At 37.6% G+C, this 22,191-nt stretch overlaps 1 protein-coding gene across 7 annotated transcripts in view; it reads left to right on the top strand.

The window, feature by feature from the left end:
• The window catches only part of akap6 (A kinase (PRKA) anchor protein 6), a 404,269-nt gene that overhangs the window by 295,481 nt on the left and 86,597 nt on the right, over positions 1-22,191 (top strand). For all 7 annotated transcript variants that reach the window (XM_073040038.1, XM_073040040.1, XM_073040039.1 and 4 more), the window contains one exon: positions 17,966-18,112. In XM_073040038.1, coding sequence (XP_072896139.1) covers positions 17,966-18,112 — 147 coding nt within the window. The remainder of the gene's footprint in view (positions 1-17,965; positions 18,113-22,191) is intronic.

The raw sequence follows: 22,191 nt of genomic DNA, 5'->3' as shown, positions 1-22,191 counted from the left end.
CATTTGAGAACTGAAGGTTGACAGTTTCAGGTTCCTAGGTGTGTACGTTACCAACACCCAGCCCGAAATGTCGACCGTTTACTCTTTTCCATAGATACTGCCTGACCTGCTGAGTTCCTCCTGCATTTTAGGGTGTGTTGCTTGGATATCCAACATCTGCATATTTTCTCTTGTTTGTGATCACCAAAGCCTGTTCTGGTCGAATCACGTTGATGCCAAAGCCAGGAAAGCTCGTCTGTCTCTACTTCCATGCTAAAGAAACTTGGCAGTTCTTCTTCGGCCTTCACAGATGCACTCTGGAAAGCATCCTATTCAGATGCATCACAGCTTGGTAGGGAAACAGCTCTATTCATGACCACAAGAAACTGCAAAGAGTTGTAGACACAGCTCAGCACATCACAGAAACCAACCTTCCCTCTAGCGATGGTCTGAACTTCTTGCTGACTCAGCAAAGCAACGAGCATTGAGAAAGATCCCACCCATGCTGGACCTTCATCTCCCTCTCCCATCAAGCAGAAGATACAAAAGGCTGAAAGCACGTACCACCACATTCAAGGAAGGAGTCTATCTGTTGTTTTAAGACTGTTGAATTATTCCCTAGTACAAGATAGACTTGACCTCACAATCTTGCTCGTTGTGATCTTGCACCTACTGTCTCTCTACACTGCACTTTCCATGTACTGTAAGACTTTATGCTTTACTGTTGTTTTGCTTTGTATTACTTCAATGCACCATTGTAATTAATTGATCTGTAGACTGCACGCAAGACAAGTTTTTCCACTGTACCCCAGTAAATGTGACAATTACAAATCAATTTACCAATTTAGAGACCACCCCACACCCTGGAGCTCCAATACAACTGTCTGAGGTGGCAGCAGTTGCTGACTGGAATTGTCCCAAGCTGAAGATGACTGTAACTTTGACAACCCTAAATGGAGTGTTACAGACACATACAAGGTTAAAGGAGTTCACATTTCAGGGTGAACAAGGAATGTTATTTCAATGTTGTGCCTTTAAACAGGGTTAGTAAAACCTATGTCTTGAGGAAAGAAAAACCTGCTGTATGGTACAGTGAAATTAAAGCTCACTGCAGATGTACAGTGCCTATACAAAATATTTCCCCTTGGAAGTTTTCATGTTTTATTGTTTCACAACATTGAATCACAGTGGATTTAACTTGGCACCAATCAACAGAAAAAGAATCTTCCGTATCAAAGTGAAAACAAATCTCTACAAAGTGATCTAAATTCATTACAAATATAAAACACAAAGTAATTGTTTGCAAAACTATTCACCCCTTGCATCTTTGGCAGCAGTTACAGCCTTGAGTCTGTGTGGATAGGTCTCTATCAGCTTTGTACATTTTTCCCCATTGCACGTTGGAAAACTGCTCAAGCTTTGTCAGATTGCATGGGGATCATGAGTGAACAGCCCTATTCAAGTCCAGCTGCAAATTTGCAATTGGATTGAGGTCTGAACTCTGACTTGGTCACTCCAGAACAATAACTTTGTTGTTTTTAAGCCATTCCTGTGTAGCTTTGGCTTGATGCTTGGTGTCATTGTCTTGCTAGAAAACAAATTTCCTCCCATGTCTCAGTTCTCTTGCAGACTGCATCAGGTTTTCCTCCAGGATCTCCCTGTATTTTGCTGCATTCATTTTACCCTCTATCTTCACAAGCCTTTCAGGTCCTCCAGCTGTAAGGAAGTATCCCCACAGCATGATGCAGCCACCACCATGCTTCACGGTAGGGATGGTATGTTTTTGATGTGTGGTGCTTGGCTCATGCCAAACATAGCCTTTAGTCTGATGGCCAAAAAGCTCAAATTTGGTTTCATCAGACCATAGAAGGTCATCAAACCTTCTTCCAGCTGACTTCAGAGTCTCCTACATGCCTTCTGGGAAACTCCAGCTGAGATTTCATGTGAGTTTTTTCCCCCGAACACTGGCTTTCTTTTTGCCACTCTCCCACAAAGCTGCGGCTGGTGAAACACCCGGGCAACAGTTGTTGTATGCACAGTCTCTCCCATCTCAGCCACTGAAGCTTGTAACTTCTCCAGAGTTGTCGTGGGTCTCTTGGTGGCCTCCCTCACTAGTCCCCTTCTTGCACAGTCACTCTGTCTTTGAGGATCGCTTGCTCTAGGCAGATTTACAGCTGTACCGTAGTCTTTCCATTTCGTGATGATTGACTTAACTGTACTCCAAGGGAGATTCAGTGACTTGGAAATTTCCTTCCATCCATCTCCTGACTTATGCTTTTCAATAACCTTTTTGAAGAGTTGCTTGGAATGTTCTTTTGTTCTTCATGGTGTAGTTTTTGACAGGATACTGACTTACCAGCAGTTATTGTACTGGAAGTTACTGTTACTTCCAGATACAGGTGCATTTTTACAACAATCAATTGAAACACGTTGACTGCACACAGGATGTTTCCATTTAACTAATATGTGACTTCTAAACTCACTTGGCTACAGCAGTGATGATTTGGTGTGCCATATTAAAGTGGGTGAATACTTATTCAATTATTTTATGTATCATATTTGTAATCAATTTAGATCACTTTGTAGAGATCTATTTTCACTTTGACACAGAAGTTTTTTTCTGGTGATCTGTGTCAAAAAAGGCAAATCAAATCCACTGTGATTTAATGTTGTAAAACAATAAAACATGAAAACTTTGGGGGGGGGGTGAATACTTTTTATAGGTACTGTATTTTCATGAATTTCCCTACAGTAGCCATCATTTGAGCACATTTTACAAGAGAAAATTCTCAGAGAAATTAGATGATTTTTTCAACAGTTGCTAAGGCATGCACCAATTTGCACAAGGTTGCTCTACTCTAGATTAAACTCGATTTCAACTGCATAGCACCAGTTATTGATAGTGGTCCTGACAAGCTTAAGTCCTTTAAAGTGACATGATAGAAGGGTCTCGGCCCGAAACGTCGACAGCGCTTCTCCCTATAGATGCTGCCTGGCCTTTTGTGTTCCACCAGCATTTTGTGTGTGTTGTTGATAGTTCTTTGAATTATTTACTCTTACCTATAATGTCCACCAGATGGCCTAATTTCCAAACTGGACTGTGGTACAAATATCAGAAATATTTAAATAGTTGAATATCATTATCAGCTCAGAGGGGATTATTAGTGATTTTAAGAAGTAGTTTCATTATTTATATGGAATGCTACATTGCCAATGAAAAAATCATTTTGTTGAACTTGTTTACTTATTATGAAGTTAAAGTAATTGCAAGGAAGAAAAATTCAGTCTCTGAAATGATTTATCTTGATGATGCAAATAGACTTGTCAAATGCTGTAAATGGCTGTTTTACTGTCAAAAGGTAGAACTTCCTTATCAGTATGCGCAATATTTAAATTGTAAATTCATGCATGTAGAAAACTGAAACTTTATTTTGTGTTACATTTAAAATGAAAACATGGAATGATTATACAAATAGTTAATTTTATGAACTTCTAACACATGCCAAGTATACCTTGTCTTAGTTTACGAAGGCAGAACTGGCCTACAAGCTTTCAGTAATTCAATGGAACAAATGAATAGTTCTAAATTATTTTTCCAGCAGTAATAATCAAGCAATTAGCAGTTTCTCCCACCCATAGCCACACTATAAAAACAATTTTCTCAGAATAATCAAGCTAACAATATTGCTCGGTGTCTGTTTTTGCTTGGATCATTTCCAAATGCTTTAGATGCTTCCACAGTAACAGATCTGGTCTATTGAAGCCTCCACTTTTCCAGAGTTTGCTGTTTAATTTGACCTCGTCAACATTTTTCGAGTAGTTTCACATTTTTCTTATTCCAAACTTGTTTGGTTACAAAATCTGATGTGTCTTACAAAGAGCATTAATTTTTGCTTTATGCATTTTTTTTCTAAGGTCATGTCAAGGTTAGACTGAATTCCATCCCACATTAAGATTTCTTTTACAACCGTTTAATTTTGTAGCCTACACCCCACTGGGTCTGCCTCATGGACACATCAATGTTTCAGACAGGACAAATCTAACACAGATGAGTCTGTATCTAGTGTTTCCTGCACATGATTATCAAATAAATATTTTAATGTATTGAGCTTTTGTGTGGCCAAGTTTTTTTTTAGTATATTTTGGTGAATTATACCAGTATGGAAGTGCACTTCTTATTTGGTGTGCTGCTATATATTCTGTGGGTCACATTGTTCATGTTAAAATTATGAAAAAAAGTCTAACTATAATTAAAGGCAGGAATGAAATGATTTTATCTGATATACAGAACCTAAATTGTTTATATTAAATGCTACTATATGCTGGGATGAATAACATTACAATTGATATAGAGATTAAGCAACTCCTACAAAATCAATAAAAGTTTTTTGAAAATGTCACAACTTCTGATCAAAATAATTATCAATGCAGATTTTCCTCTCTAAAGCCTCAGACAATAAATTTGCCAATTAATAGCTATTATTTTTAATATTACTGATTTTCTTTCAGATGTTTGATTAGCTACGTCTGATAACATTTCTATTGTATGAACATGATTTCTTCTTTCTCTTTGACCAATTTTCATGAAGGTGCCTAAAGAGGCCCAAGGTGGCGCATTTATTCCATCCTGTGGATATGCCTATTATCTTAACTTTCCATTGCCTTTGATTCTTGCATTTGCTAATAGTCACATTTTCTTGGCAATTTGGAATTTATTTGAATTCTTCCCATTACTGCTACTCACGTCGCCACTAATCATTGCTCCACGTCAACACATTCTTCATTGTTTGGAGATTTGTATGTTCACAAATTTTTGTCAATTTGCAAGGAGTCTTCATTCATTGTATGATTTGTCTGAAGGTTCTCCAAAAGCATTTCACCGACACTATGCACCTTCCTTAATGAAAAATATAACATTAAGAATGCATGGGTTTGAAAGTGTGTGCACTTGTCTTTTATCAATCAGTAGCTTTCTGCATTGCTACTGAACCCCCACACTGGCATCTATTGTTCTCAGCTACATTCATTATTTTCTGCTCAAACAATAGATATACGAAAGTAAAATGTGTTTTGACTCTCAGATAATTAAAATAGGAGCATTGTCTTACACGCATCGTCATTACTATTTGTAATCATTCATTCACCCCAAAAATCAAGGTTAATAAACCAATTGTAGGAAAATTAACAACAGATGATATTTCCAACTTGTCAGTTCTCCAGATCCTTATTACCACTTGCTGGGCAGCCTATTGAATAAAAGAGGTTATGGGAGAGTCAAACCATCTTTAATGACAGCTATTTTGCTGTGTAATTGGTACTTGGAATTATATTTTCAGGTGAACTAAAATTAGAATCTAAAATTGAAGTAGTGAAGTACAGGAAGACTGCATCATAATTGCAAAATTTGCTCAAGTTATGAATGCAGTTTCTGCTACCTATTATTATCAGAAGCCCACTCTTTCATTTAGCAATGTTGAAAATGGGATTTGGTGTAATCAGGTTTCTTAGAACTAAAATGCTGTCATCCATCTATAAGATTCTTTTCTAATATGTTAGCACATTAAAGTGAAACTAATTGGCATAAAGAGTTTTCTATGTTTTATTAACTTACATGTTTCAGGCAACAATTAAGTGAAAGCAGCACACTGTATGAGCGAATCCTCATGCCTAGTAGTGCTCCATTTATCATTGCAGTTTTACATTGACCTTGACACCCACTTCATTAGAATAAAGATTGTCTACCATTTAGGTTACATTGTTCATATGCACACAGACCCCATGCAAATTCTGTGCAGATAGAAGAGCTGTGAGCCTGTCAGAGGTCATCAGCATAAAAAGATTGCAGCTATTTTTTCCAACTGCTTCTTTTCATTCTGTGAATCGAGAGCAGTGGGAACACTCCAGTCTAATATCTGAACTCTTTTACTGTTGGCTGTGTAACATGAATCAACAGGAAGGTTTTTTCTAATGATAAATGGCTATAATGCAATATTAATCTACCATAATGTAATCTTCACAGAAAAAAATTCCAGCAAGTTAAATAACCCTGCATGTCTTCAGCAATCCATATTATCAAAAGTCTTTTAAAGAGCTCCTGATTTGTCAAATTACTGTCACCTTCTAAATACTTTTATATATAGACACCATACTTTAAAGATTCTGAAAAAAATGACATACTTGTCATTTGTAATGTGCTTTCTTCAGTTTTGGTAGGTAAAGAAAGTGCTCTTTTGACCTCTTAACTGCAATCAGTACTTTTCTTCAATACATTAAATGTTCAGGTTTCAGGTAAATCTGCTCTTTTTTTAAAAAACTCTTGCATTCAACTACAGATCTTTTTAAACAATGGACAGTGGAAAGCAACAACTTGATTGAAAAATTTCTGTATTTTAAAAGCAGGGTCAAAGTGAATAAGCCGACTACCCTCATAAGAGAATTTCAAAGTAATATAATTTGAATTTAATTATTAATGGAAGATATTTAAAAAAGATTGCTTCATGATCTCCTATTAGTGAATTTGCAATTCATTTTGATATTTGGAGTTTGATTTATAATGATGATAATGCAATCTATGTCCAATTAACAATGCATGGGCTATGTAATGTGATTTTCAATGCGTGTAAATGGAATCAGCTTGAAGAAAAAAAACTGATTCAGAGCCTCAAATGTAATTTGCTTGGTGAGTTCTAGCAATTTTAAATGACATTGCAGTTCTTTAATCTTTTCAAAGATCATAAAGAAAATGTACTCAGAAACAAGTTATATTATTACTAGGTTACAGAAGAAAATGTGTAGAATATTGTGCTGTTGTTCTCCTCTTCAGAAATTATGGATATATTTATCTTTTTCTTAAAAAACCTCTTGTTTCTAAATTTTGTGAGCCTGTCAGAGGTCATCAGCATTAAAAGATTGCAGCTACTTTTCTCCAAATGCTCTTTTCATTCTGTGAATCCAAAGCAGTGAGAACACTCTAATCTAATATCTGAATGAGTCTAAGTTCTAAATTTCTGAAGACCTTTGTTTAGCAACCAACTATATACAATAATAATAATAGCTTTGGATAGAACTACACATACAGTACCTACTAAATTTTGTAAATGGTCATCCTGGACTATAAATTGTCTTCAAAAAAAAACATGCCAGCTTTGGATAAATCAGTATATATTTTCAGTAGTACTTAGAACAGGATGAAAAGTCTTTGTCACTGAATAACATCAAACACAGATTACCTTTGAAGCCCAAATGGCAGACAAGTTGTAAATAATTATAAACAGAAGTTATAATTTTTTAAAAAAAGTTTACAGATAAACATTTTTTAAGAATTTGCCATTCAATTTAAATTGTTTTCATGCAGCATTGATTTCAGTTATATTTATTTATTTAGTTTTAAACAGGTTTCAACTAACCTGCAAGACATTCTTTTAACCTCAAAGATAACTTTAGCTTCACTAAGTATTTACTCAATCAAATTCAGTTTCCTACAAACTAGCAAGGAAATTATGAAAGGACTTCTTGCTTCAATGTGTGCTTTTAAAGCATTAATTTGAATACCATTATTCAACCTTTTAGTCTCCTACTCTGAAGTGTATTGCAGCAGATGAATTCTTGGGAACTTTGGGGCGTAGTTCACATAAACTGACTATACAGTCTTTATCCTGACAGACCAGATATTTTTAAATCTTTTTGACTTGCTTAGCATTACTACATAACATTCAGTTATCTCACACAGTTTTCACTACAATAGATTTAACATGTGTAGATTTTTTTTACATGTTCAAGGTCAGATTCATTTTGAAAGCCTCTGTGATAGTTTTCTTCTGTGACTCAAATATGGGTAGACACCACATTCTTCTAACATTGAAGGAGACTTAAAAGTGTCCAAATCTGTCAAAGTGAGTCTTCTGTACGAGTTTGAAAATGGCTTATTCTTCTGGTCACCATGGTGACAATTAACAGTGTTTCAAGGCTTTGTCTGATTCTCCAGCTTTGCCTGGTGCAATTTTCAACAAAATTACTATACACAAGCATGTATTTAGCCCAAGGAGAAGAAAGTGGTATTTTAATTACATTCACAGCATTTGAAAATATAGATTCTCTGCTATAATAATTTTATTAATGTTTTATTACAAGTATGAACATGTAAAACAATCTCAGCTTTGTCCAGAGAATTTTCAAACAGTTTGGAGACAATTGGATAAGTGATCAAATGGACGTAGAAGTTTTTTTTACTAAAGTGAACTGATGTCCACTCTAGAGTGCCTGGAATGTGCCTTATATTTTATGCAATTTACTGCAAATCAGTGATAGTGTGTGGGCTATAGGAAAATATCAGAAATAATGTAATTATCCCTATCAGTGTTTAGTTTTTTAAAAAAAGTATTGACTGTGTTTCTGTTCTCACATTGTATCAAATAGCAGATAGTTTTTCTTGTGTTTAATTATCTTCTGTCTTCTTTCAGTAGTTTTTCATCTTTGAATAATTTAGTAACTATTAAATGTCTACAGCATTAGAATGCTCCCTTAGTTCTTTAATTTGATTTAGCCTCTTAAAGAGGCTGTGCATGACAGCAAGGCAATTGACCAGCTAAATGCCATCTGCCATTGGTGTTTTGAAGCCCAAAATGCAAGGAGCGTTTCTCAGGGTGATATTTTTTTCCATGGTGTTTACCTTATTTGGAATCCCAGTCTGCTCATTCCTTGGTATCTTTCTTGGAAGAAAATATTTCCGACAGCCCTCTATGTGAAAAATTGCAGATGTAAACTGCAGCATTTATGAATCAACATAATTAGGAGTTTCAATCTATTTGCTCTTTCATAGTTGTCACGCTGGTCATTTATATAAATAACAGGTGTGAAACCAAGATAGTACAGCTAATTACTTAACAACTGATTTGTAATTGGCTGCTCAATTAGTTCAATCATTACACATCATAACATAGCTGGGTATTCTACCAATCAGTGACACACCTCACTGAAGTAATTAAGGACTGATTTTTTTAAAATAACATTGATACCATGTACACACATGTTAAAAAAGGGATAAAGAATTTCTGGCATTTAAATGATAATGATAGACAAAGTAGTATGGAATAGATTAAAGAGCTAACAGCAAGAATAGAACATTTGGCCTCATGTACCTGCTCTGCCAATCAATGCGATCATGGTTGATTTTCAACCTCACCATCACTTTCATCCAGTAATGTATATACCTTGATTCCCTTAATATTTAAAAATCTAATAATCTCCGTCTTCATTCGACTGAGCTACTGACCCCACTGCTCTATTAAGTAAGAATTATAAAGATTCATTATCTTCTAATTGAAGAAATTTTTTCTCCTTGTTAATGGCTGACTCCTTACTTTGAGACTGTCATGCATGGTACAGAAACTGCACCATGGCAGACAGAAAGGCTCCACACCGGGTAATCAGAAGTGCCCAATGCATCACTGGCACCAGCCTACCCATTATCAAGGATATACTGTATATACAGAAAGGTGCTGGAAAAGGGCCAGTAACATCATGAAAGATCCCGCCCACCCTGTTCATGGACTGTCTGTCCCACTCCCATCAGGAAAGAGGCTATGTAGTTTCCGCGCCAGAACCACCAGGTTCAACAGTTATTTTCCACATATCGTGAAGCAGATCAACACCTCCACTCATTCATCCACCACCACTGCTTTATCTCCTGTCACTGTTACTTTATCTACAGACACTCCTGTGCCTAGCACTTAATGGACATACAATCAATGTCTATAAGCCACCTTATGTATTAATAATTCTTGTGTTTTTAATTGTGTTCTTTATCTTATTATGTTTTTTGTGTGTTGCATTGGATCCAGAGTAACAATTATTTCATCCTCCTTTACACTTATGTACTGTAAATAACATGAAGCAATCTTGAATCCCTGCCTCTAGAAATATCTCTGCATCTGTCCTGTCAAGCCTAATATGAAATCTATATGTTTCAATGAAATCACCCTTCATCTTACTCAACTTGATGAGGCTATATGCCAACCCATTTAATCCTTCCTCATAAGTCAAGGATACAATCTAGAAATCCTTCAATTCATTCCCTCTATTACACACATGTCCTGCCTTTGGTAAAGAGAATAGATAGATAGATAGATAGATACTTTATTCATCCCCATGGGGAAATTCAACTTTTTTCCAATGTCCCATACACTTGTTGTAGCAAAACTAATTACATACAATACTTAACTCAGTAAAAAATATGATATGCATCTAAATCACTATCTCAAAAAGCATTAATAATAGCTTTTAAAAAGTTCTTAAGTCCTGGCGGTTGAATTGTAAAGCCTAATGGCATTGGGGAGTATTGACCTCTTCATCCTGTCTGAGGAGCATTGCATCGATAGTAACCTGTCGCTGAAACTGCTTCTCTGTCTCTGGATGGTGCTATGTAGAGGATGTTCAGAGTTTTCCATAATTGACCGTAGCCTACTCAGCGCCCTTCGCTCAGCTACCGATGTTAAACTCTCCAGTACTTTGCCCACGACAGAGCCCGCCTTCCTTACCAGCTTATTAAGACGTGAGGCGTCCCTCTTCTTAATGCTTCCTCCCCAACACGCCACCACAAAGAAGAGGGCGCTCTCCACAACTGACCTATAGAACATCTTCAGCATCTCACTACAGACATTGAATGACGCCAACCTTCTAAGGAAGTACAGTCGACTCTGTGCCTTCCTGCACAAGGCATCTGTGTTGGCAGTCCAGTCTAGCTTCTCGTCTAACTGTACTCCCAGATACTTGTAGGTCTTAACCTGCTCCACACATTCTCCATTAATGATCACTGGCTCCATATGAGGCCTAGATCTCCTAAAGTCCACCACCATCTCCTTGGTCTTGGTGATATTGAGACGCAGGTAGTTTGAGTTGCACCATATCACAAAGTCCTGTATCAGTTTCCTATACTCCTCCTCCTGTCCATTCCTGACACACCTCAATATGGCCGTGTCATAGAGACCTGTACACAATATTTTATGGACAGTCTTGCCAAGAACATACAGAATTTGAGGAAGATATCTCTTGTACTCAAATTATATTCCAATAAAAGTTATATTACCTTCCTAATTGCTTACTATATGTGTATGTTAACTTAAAGTGCAAGGATGCCCAGGTTGTACAGATACTTTTTGTTCCCTAATCATTTTTAAAATACGCAAATACTCTATGTACCAAACTGTATTACCTTATTTTTCCACATCATGTTACATCTGTCATGCCTTTGCCCATTCACTTAACCTGTCTATGTCTGTGAAGAAATCCTGAAGCTGAACTAATCTTTTCCTTTCTTCATATCTACGGAAATCTTTACCATCGTGTTGTATCTTGTTACTGCATTACTTTCTTATTCTGCTTTTGCTTCCTTGTTGATACCTTAGTGAACTCTGAAATGCAATCAAACTCTAGTTTACTGCTGTCTTTAGGAACCATTATAAGATTTTTCCTTTGCTCTAAATGCTGTTGTTAATTTCTCTTGAGAGCCATTACTGCACTACTTTTCTTGTTAGATATTTTTAACCTGGAAGTGATTTATATCACTTGGAAACTACAGCATGTGTAAGTTCTTTGAATATTAGGCATCACTAGTTTTATGCCATACCTTTTAAAAATACTATAGCCAACTCACTTCATCTGCCTTCCTGCTTTAGTTTGTTTACATTTAAGGATCTGGTTTCAGATTTAATTAAATTTCTTTTCATTTTTTTCATAATATTCTATTATTTAGTCATTACTGACTTAACAATTAACCCTTGTTACACAATTCTAGATCAAAAATAGCCTATTCCCTCATTGGTTCCTTGACATACTGAACTAGAAAAGGCAATTCATGCAAATCCATGAATTCATCCTCCATACTGTTACTGCTAATTTGGTTTGCTTCATTTTCTTTAGATTCAAGTTTCCCATGAATATTGTATTACTCTTACATGCACCTATAAATATTTGGATTCATCATGACTGGACAATTATATACAACTCTTTTATGTTTCTCAGCTGCTTTAAAACTTTCATAATTTTGAGCTGTAATCCTTTCCCTCAAATGTCTTTATCCATTCATTAATAAGAGAGCTAACTCTGCCACTTTTCTACTTTATGTATCAGTTTTAAATGTTGTTTTCTAGAATATTTAATTACAAATCTTTATCACATTTACAATCTGTAATGGCAAGCATATTGTGGGTGTTTATGTCTATGTGCCATTATTTTGCCTCTATTATAAAAAGAATGCTCTGTGTGTTCACATCCAGTAGTCATAATACTTTGGTCAGTTTGTTCATCCATGCTATTTAGCCCATTATATTTAAGCTTCTTTATGAGATTCAGTGTTCTTTGTTAGGGTAACTTAAGGTTGGTAATGAGTCTGGGTCCACAGCTAGCATGATCTCTATAACCAAAGGACCATATAGATAGGAAGACTGAATGGTCCTGTTTCTGTGGTTCTTAGCTACCAATGAAGTCATAGATCACATGCACAACTTCAGTAAATGATGTTTGCACACTGTGGGAGAAATAAAGTTAAAATAGAGCAAATGAGTGGGCAATGCATAATAAGACCACAAAACATAGGAGCTGAATTAGCTTGTTTGGACCATCTAGTCTGCTCCACCATTTCATCATGGCTGATTTATTATCCCACTCAATCCCATTCTCTTGCCTTCTTCCTATCACCTTTGATGCCCTGACTAATCAAAACCTATCAAATTTGCCCTTAAATATACCCAATGACTTGGCCTCCTCAGCTGTCCATGGTGGTAAATTCTACAGATTCACTACCCTCTGGCTAAAGAAATACCTCCTCATCTTTGTTCTAAATGGATGTACCTATATTCCGAGACTGTGCCCTCTGGTCCTAGACTCCCCCACTATACAAAACATCTACTCCATTTAGGCCTTTCAATATTCAATAGGTTTCAATGGGATCTTCCTGATTCTTCTAAACTCCAGCGAGTGCAGTTCCAGAGCCATCAAATGCTCCTCACACATTAACCCCTTTCATTCCCAGAATCAGTCTTATGAACCTCCTCTGGAACCTCTCCAATGGAAGCACATCTTTTCTTAGATAAAGGGCCCAAAACTGCTCACAATGTAACAAGTGTGGTCTCGGCCCAAAAAGTCAACTGTTCACTCTTTTCCACAGATGCTGCCTGGCCTGCTGAGTTCCTCCAGCATTTTGTGTGTGTTCCTCTAACTTCTCACTAATTTTTGCTCTATTATATGCCCCTCTTTTGCTTTTATGCTGACTCTGACCTCCGTTGTCAACCACAGTTGCCTTATCCTCCCTTTTGTCTTTGTGTTGTGTCTATCCTGCACCTTCTGTAATTGCCCTAGAAACTCCAGCCTTTGCTGCTCTGCTATCATCCCTGATAGAGTCCCAGTCCACCCAGTCCACCCAGCCTTGACCAGCTCTTCTCTCATGCCTCTTCAGTTTCTTTTCCTCCACTGCAGTACTGATACATCTGGCTTTATTTTCTCCATCTCAAACCGCAGGGTAAATTTTACCATTTTATTATCACCTAAGGGTTCCTTTACCTCAAACTCCCTAATCAAATCTGGTTCATTACACAACACTCAATACAATAATGTTGTGTCAAAATTTGTAAGAATATAATTATTTTAAACAGAAAGCTGCAATGTACAACCCAGAACTCTATGATCCTGTTCTGTTATTAGAACAGGGGAAGAATTTTACACTTAAAACCTTTCTGAATTATTAGGCAACCAAAATATTGGATGTTTCCTGCTTTCTGTGCTGGGATGCAGGGTGCACAGAAAGTGGTGCCTCTGGTAATGCTGGTAAGTGAGTTCATTGGGAATTCTTTCCTTCATGTAGATGCTAGACAGCAAGGTTCACAGGCTCTACTAATTCCACCAATTCTCAGGAAATGCCAGTATGACTTGAATAACATAAAGCTCCAGCATAAACAGGGTCCACCACTTGTTTCAAATCTAATTATGATTGAATATGCTTACTGTGAAACAAAGCGCAAGCTCCCTGTTCAGACCCATAAAGTATAGAATGTTATAACACAGGACAAAAGCTGTCACCCCTTTGCATGTTCTCAGAAGAGGTCATCCATTTGATTCCATTCACCTGTTTTTCTCAATATCTTTCTAACATTTGTTTTTTTTCCATCAGATATTAAGTCATTTCCATGTAAAAGGCAATTACAGAATCTACTTCAACAATTGTTTCTGTTAGGGCATTCAGTTTTCAGTCTTTAGATGAAGGAAATCTCTTAACAGCTCCTTGTCTTCTTTCAGTGATTACTTTAATGATGTGCCCTCCAGTCGCTAACTCACAAGCTGGTGAAAATGGTTTCTCCCCATTGATTTTATTGAAACCCCTTTCACTTCTCTTGAAGGCTATCAAATTCCCACATCTTTATTTATTCTAATGAAATTCCTCCAGTTTCATTAGTTTCTCTGTGTAAATGAAGTCTCTGATCCTACAATCATCTTTGTAAATCTCTTCTATACATAGTCAATAGTCTTGATTTTGGAGAGTATTTAGTCATTGATCAAAATACTAATTATTAAATAAAATAATTAGCTGAGAACAGTTTGCTTAGAATTATATTAGAGGTGAATTATAATATCACTAGATCAACTAAAGCAAAAGTAATGTGCTGGTTAGTACCAGCCAGTTATCTCAACCCTGGCAGTCACATGAATGAATTGTTTTAAAAATAATGCTAAAAGATCTAAAATCAATAACATGACTGTTCTTTATTTGTTCTGTGCAACCAATTGCTGTCAAGGGCAACAGTGTTTCAATAGAGTACTTGATCCATTTCTGAGACCTTGCTCCCCTTTCTCAATCTCTCTATCTCCATCTCTGGAGACAGTACATCTACTGATATCCTTTATAAACCCACTGACTCTCACAGCTATGCCTCTTCCTAACCTGTCAGTTGTAAAAATGCCATTCCCTTTTCTGAGTTCCTCCGTCTCTGCCGTATCTGCTCTCAGGATGAGGCTTTTCATTTAAGAAAAACTGAGATGCCCTACTTCTTCAAAGAAAGGGGCTTCCGTTCCTCCACCATCAATGCTGCCCTCATCTGCATCTCTTCCATTTGGTTTACATCTGCCCAGACCCCATCGTCCCACAACCACACCAGAGATAGGGTTCTGAGCAACACACACAAAATGCTGGAGGAACTCAGCAGGCCAGGCAGCATCTATGGAAAATAGTACGGTCGATATTTCAGGCTGAAACCCTTCAGCAGAACTGGAGAAAAAAAGCTGAGGAGCAGACTTAAAAGGTGGGGGGGGGGGGGGAGGGGAGAGAGAAACACCAGGTGATAGGTGAAACCTGGAGGGGGAGGGATGAAGTAGAGAGCTGGGAAGATGATTGGTGAAAGAGACAGAAGGCCATGGAAGAAAGAAAAGGCAGGGAGGAACACCAGAGGAAGGTGATGGGCAGGCAAGGAGATGAGGTGAGAGAGGAAAAGGGGATGGGAAATGGTGAAGTGGAGGGGGGAGGATGGGGGGCATTACTGGAAGTTCGAGAAATCAATGTTCATGCCATCAGGTTGGAGGCTACCCAAATGGAATATAGGGTGTTATACCTAGGTTGGAGGAACAACACCCTTCCCTCCATCCTTGCAAGCAGAACAATTGCCACACCTGCCCCTACACCTCCTCCCTCACTACCATTCAGGGCCCCAAACAGTTCTTCCAGGTGAGGCAACACTTCACCTGTGAGTGTGTTGGGGTCATCTGCTGTATCAGGTGCTGCCAGTGTGGCTTGAGACTCGACGTATATTGGGAAACCACAATCCTGCCACAAAAAGCAGGATCTTCCAGTGAACACCTATCTCATTTCTTCTTCCCATTCCCATTCCAATATGTCAGTCTATGCCTCCTCTACCGGCACAATGAGGATACACTCCGGTTAGAGGAGCAACACTTCATATTCCATCTGGGTAGTCTCCAACCTGATGGGATGAACGCCAACTTCCTCACCTTCTGATAATTGCCTCCTCCTATCCTTCACCATGCACCATTCTTATTTCGCTCTCACACCTCTTCTTACCAGCCCTTCACCTCCCTCTGGTGCTCCTTCCCCTTCCCCTTCTACCATAGGACTTCTGTCCTCTCCTATCAGATTCCCTCTTCTCTAGCCCTTTACCACCAATCAATTTCTCAGCTCTTTACTTCACCCCTTCCCCTTCTCCCCATTTCACCTGTTACCTTATACTTCTTCTTCTCCTCCCCCACCTTCTTAATATGACTTCTTCTGCCTTTCTTTACAGTCCTGATGAAGGGTCTCAGACTGTTCACTCTTTTCCATAGATGCTGCCTGGCCTGCTGAGTCCCTCCAGCATTTTGTGTGTTGCTTTGGATTTCCAGCATCTGCAGATTTTCTCATGTTTCAATAAAGTAATTTTTTTGACAGGTACTCCTCACCTTGGGATCTCCCTTGGGGTCAAGGATAACTTGGTTCCTTTCTGATTTGTGGGTTTTGATCTGAACTGATGAAGCTGATGTAAGAATCTCTCACTTTAGGACAGGGGCTAGTTGCTGAGGTGGCTGGGTGTGTAGATTGTGAGTTGGTGTGTTATTTCCGCTGTTTATGCAAGGTTCTATAGACTCCCAGTGATTCCTTTTGTATGACTGGTCAAAAGCTAGAGATTCTTGGAGTCATTTGAGATGTTGTACATCTTCAAAGAGCTTTGAGCACATTCTTGAATAATTTTCCTTGTCTGCCTAGTAACAAAGGGCTTATTTCAGGACCCTGGGGATATGAGCAGGACAATAGGAAAATGTGGCCTCTACAAAGGACTGAGAGAGATTCAGTGCTCAATTCTGAAGATGTTGGCTTGGAAGAGGTTATTGATATCAGCCAATTGCCCTCCATTGAATTTTTCCAATGTTTGCTGAAGGTATTCTGAGACTCAAAAACTTACTGAAAGGCAGGGACCACTGCTGTCCAGTGGACCCTGAAGTTTGTAGGAGATATGAGGTGTTGATATTTAAATACTATTTTGCACAGCTAACCCAAAGCATATGCTGACTCATTGAAAGTAGTGGTGAAATTCATCATTGTCTGCCTTTGCTGAAAGGTACCTCCTGAGATCTAGAAATTGGTCCATATTCTCCAAGGTTACCATGTAATGAACCTTTACTGTTCAAAAATTATGGTAGGCCGGAGCAGGCTGGTAAAGGACCTTAGTCTTGTGGATGTTATGTGTAAGATACATACTCTTTTATATTTCAGTTAATGAGTCTATCTTAGAGCTTGGCATCTAACTGTGCCCAAAAGCTTGTGTCATCTACAAACTACAGTCAGTCACTGAAGTTTGAGTGACGTTAATTCTGGAGAATATTTGCTGTAGATTAATCAGTTTCTCATTAGTGTTGCTCTCATAGGAAATTTGTTGCAGGTGAAGAGCAATGTTGTGGCAAGAAAGATTGAGAAAGGTGTGGGGAAAATGACGTGGCCTTGTTTGACACCAATTTTCACTGAGATTGTTTCTGTTACAGATCTGATGGTTACTACTGCGACTTGCACGCTCTGTAACAGTCAAATTTGAAGAGGTTGAGCCCACCTAACTGATGGAGTTAAAGGCTTTGGTTAGGCTATGCATAGTAACTTGTTCTGCTGCCTCGGTTTTCTTGGAATTGATGCATTTCATATGCATCTCCTGTGTTATATTCATTCCAACACTGTAAATTTAGGCAAATTTAACTTTTTCTAAAATGTCAGAGAAATGCCTAAAAGGTGTTTACTGTTTATGGGCATTATATAAATACTTCTTTTGCCTGTTCTCCCCATTGTATTTCCCAGCAAGAAAAGATTCACACTTTGAGGTAGATTGTATTGATTCACATGTATGAAGAAATAAAGTTAGCTTAAGTATGAATGATTTAATGTTCATGGTTTGAGTTCCATTTTATCTGTGATTTAAAACTGGGCAATTTAAATGAAAATACAAAGCTGTAGTTATTTGCTTTACAGGGTTACAGCACAGAAATGGCAATGTGGCTTCCTAAGAAAATACATTTACTCAAGAAGGTTGAATCACTGAGACAATCTGGTAGCTCATTACCCTGTGATCTTTTTGAAAAAGTGGATGGAATTAAAGACAAATGGCATCTGTTAGAGGTATGTGCTTTTTAATGATTATGATTCATTTTCATTTTAATATTGTTATAAATTAAAATTTCCCAGCTTCATTTTCTCTTTAGTAAGTGACCATATTACTTTTTATTATGGAAATAGCCTATTTTTGCCTTTTCCAATATTTTTAAAATGTTGTTGCAAAATTTAATTTTTCTTACTCTGCAGGTGAAAAGGACTAATCGTAGTTCTAAAAATGCATATATTAATTTGCTTGTTGTATAAATATGCAGTCATGGTAGCACTATAGAGTTTGGAAACTAGTGATAATTTTAATTCAAGTCTAATTTGTTTTCTATAATTAAGAATGATTCTTATCACTTGTTAATGGTGTTTCAACCAGTTGTTAGGTTGAAATAATTTTCACTATTTTTGCAGAATCTACTAGAAAAGAAGTTAAATAAGCTACAATATGATCCTCACTTTAAACTGTACTAATGTCGCATGATAAAAATCTTTTTTTGATAGTTCAACTCTTTATCAGTAATGATTCGCAGATTAATTTGAAATAATCCTGTCAATAAGAGGATAGGTGCACATTTAAAATGTATTATTCCCTTCTGCTCAAATCAGTAAGTTTATTGACACAAGTAATTTAATGATCTAATGTCAGTCTGTCAAGCCTGATTGAATACTCCAGATAATACTACAATCCTGCAGGTTATGACTCTCCAAAACTTAGACCAACTTTCAGAGAAAATTAAAGCATCATTTTACTGGTCTTCTAAACAGACAGCATCTGCTAGCTACTTGTGAAAAGCTTTGTTCTGGCACATACTTGGATTCCTTAATAACTTATACCAAAAGTTATTCATTACTAAACTAATAAGTTTTAATCCAAATTCCCCAGTTACAATACTACATTGGGAAAGCCAATTCTAGTTGATTGGCAAGACCCAGCCTTTTTGATTAAAGTTGACAGGCTCAGTCCCAGAATTGTACTAATGTCTCAGCTGCAAGGCTAATTGCTCTCAAGAAAGAATTGAAAAACGTAAAAGACCCTAAGATGTAACTGAAAATTATTGAACAAACACAAGAGATTCTATGGATGCTGGAAATCCAGAGCAAAATGCTCAGCAGGTCAGGCAGCATCTGTGGAGAGGAATAAAGAGTTGATGTTCAGGCTGAAATTCTTCATCACAACTGGAAAGGAAGGAAAAGAAGCCAGAATAAAAAGCTGGGGGAAGGGATGGAATACAAGCTAGTAAGTGATAGGTGATTTGGGAAGAAAATGGTGATGGGGAAGGTGGGTGGGTGGGGCAGGGGGTTGAAGTAAGAAGCTTGGAGGTGATAGGTGGAAGAGGTAAAAGGCTGAAGAAGAAGAAGAAGAAGAAGGCATTTGATAGGACAGGACAGTGAACCATTGAAGAAAGGGAAGGATGGGAACCAGAGGGAGGTGATGGACACATGAGAAGAAAAGGGGTGAGAAGGGAGCTAGAATGGGAATGGAAAATAGAGAAGTGGGAGAAGGGAGAAATTATCAGAAGTTAGAGAAATTGATGTTCTTGCCAATGGGTTGGTGGCTACCCAAACTCCTCCAGCTTAAGAATGGCCTCATTGTGACCATAGAGGAGACCATGGACAAACATGTTGGAATGGGAATGGGAATGGGAAGTAGAATTAAAATTGGTGACCACCAGGAGATCCTGCCTGTTGTGGTAGAAGGAGTAAAGGTGTTCAATCTACGTTAGGCCTCAAAGGTGTGGAGGAGGCCATACCAGGTGTACCAGATATAGTAGAGGACCTGACAGCCTTACAAGTGAAGTGTCACCTTACTGGGAGGAACCGTTTGTTTGTGAGGAAAGAGGTGTAGGGGCAGGTATAGCACAGTCCTGCTTGCAGGTATATGTGCCAAGAGGAAGATCGGTGGGGAGGAATGAAAGGACAGGGGAGTCACGTAGTTAGCAATCGTTGTGGAAAGTGAAGGGGTAGGGGAGGGAGAATCCCATTAAAGGTAGCTGAAGTTACAGAGAATGATGTGCTGGATGCGGAGGCTTGTGAGGTGGTAGATAAGGACAGAGGGAATTCTATCCACATTATGGCAGAGGTTGGAACTTCGGGAAATGGAGGAGATAAAGGTGAAGGCAGCATCAATGGTAGATGAGATGAAACCCCATTCTTTGAAGGAGGAGGATATAGAAGTATAGAAAACCTACAGCACAATACAGGCCCTACAGCCTACAAAGCTGTGCCAATCATGTCCTTATTTTAGAAATTATCTCAGGTTACCTATAGCCCTCTATTTTTCTGAGCTCCATGTACCTATCCAGGAGTCTCTTAAAAGACCCTATTGTATCCACCTCCACCACCATCGCCGGCAGCCCATTCCATGCACTCATCAGTCTCTGCGTTAAAAAAACTTACCCCTGACATCTCTTCTGTACCTACATGCAAGCTCTGCACTCTCAATATTTCCCTTTGAAGACCTTCCACTTACCAAGTATCCCTTTGCATGAAAGCAACCCAATCTACATCTTTCTGATGGCATCAAAGTTGTCCTTTCTTCAATTTAGAACCTTAACCGGAAGACCAGTTCTATCTTTCACCATGATTATCTAGAAACAAATGGAATTGTGATCACTAGATCCAAAGTGTTTCCCTACACACACTTCTGTCACCTGACCAGTCTCATTTTCTAATAAGAGATCCAGTATCACCCTCGATATTATTCATTATTTTTAAATGGTTGGATATTACAAGTAAAAAAATGCCACAGTTATATGAGGCTTTGATGAGGTTACAGCAGGAGTACATAATACAGTTTTATTCACCTTGTTTTAGAAAAAGGGCTGTAGTAAAAGAATCATTACATTTATTCCTGGGATGAAAGGACTGTCCCATGAGGCTGGTTAGACATTTATTTTGAGTTGAGCAGAAAATTCGTCATTCAGAAGATCGTGAATCTATAGAATTCTCAACCCCAATCATAAAGTAAATTGAAGACTCATATTAATAGATTTTTTGCACAAGCAATATGTGAAAAGGCAGGAAAATGTAAGAATAGCTATGATCTTGTTGAATGGCAGTGCAGGCCTGAAGGGCAAGGTTGGCCTATTCAAGGGCTTATTTCTAATGCAGTTATATTCTTAAGTATAACGTTCAATGTCTGCTATTTCCACATTTTGATTTGCCAAACTATTTGTATCTGTTTTCAAAGGGCTTGTGTTACCCTTAGCTATCTTTCTCTTTTAACATAATTGTAAAAACTTTTTGAATTAATATTGACGTACATCAGAAATTTCTTTTCAATTTTCTTTTTTTAGTTCGTTTATTGTCTATGCTTACTGGTTTCTCATCAATCCTGTGACTTTGGATCAGCACATTTCTGTGCTCTTTTACATGCACTTTTTTATGTTATCAGACACCCTTTATTTCCACTCATGGCTGATTTATTTGGTAAGAAGTCTTGCCTTCAGGGTATAGAGAAATCCAGCATAAAGTTTTTATTTCTGAATATCTATCACATATATTGTCATTTTAACCATTGGCTGTGCCAAGAAATTTGATCTTTCTTGCCTTGTAAAAAGTCAGTATTACCAAAACCAGTACTCTTGGTCACTTTGATTAAAGTTATTTTTTGTCAAACTTAACATTGATTTGGATCGTTCTGAAGCCATATGCAACTTTTCAAAAACATGTCAACTATTTTTAAACCTGATTCCCAGTCAAATTAAAAATGTATGCAAGAAGATTTAAATAATTAAAATAATGATAATTAAATAAAAATGGTATTAAAAGTATTAAAATGCTAACGATTAATTTTAAACACTGAAGTAAAATTAATTTGAAGTCCTAGCTGCACCAAACTTTTTCATTGGGATTAGTGATCCCATTAAAATAAGCTAGGTCATGTTTTTGTGTCATCACTCCCAGATGTAGTCAAGTCAAGTTTATTGTCATTTAACTATAATCATGTATATAACGTAAATAACCATATAATGTATATAGAAATTAGACAAAGTTTCTCCGAACCAAGGTGTAAAGCTAAGGCAGAGATGCTAAAATCAGCTGAACCCTCTTTTCACCGAGTCTCAACTCCACCACTAGAATCTCTGGTGAGTCCA

This window comes from Hemitrygon akajei, chromosome 3 (genome assembly GCF_048418815.1).
Source record: "Hemitrygon akajei chromosome 3, sHemAka1.3, whole genome shotgun sequence".
NCBI classification, from domain to species: domain Eukaryota; kingdom Metazoa; phylum Chordata; class Chondrichthyes; order Myliobatiformes; family Dasyatidae; genus Hemitrygon; species Hemitrygon akajei.
Note: the sequence above shows the minus strand (reverse complement) of the source record. Positions and strands in the feature narration are given on the sequence as shown.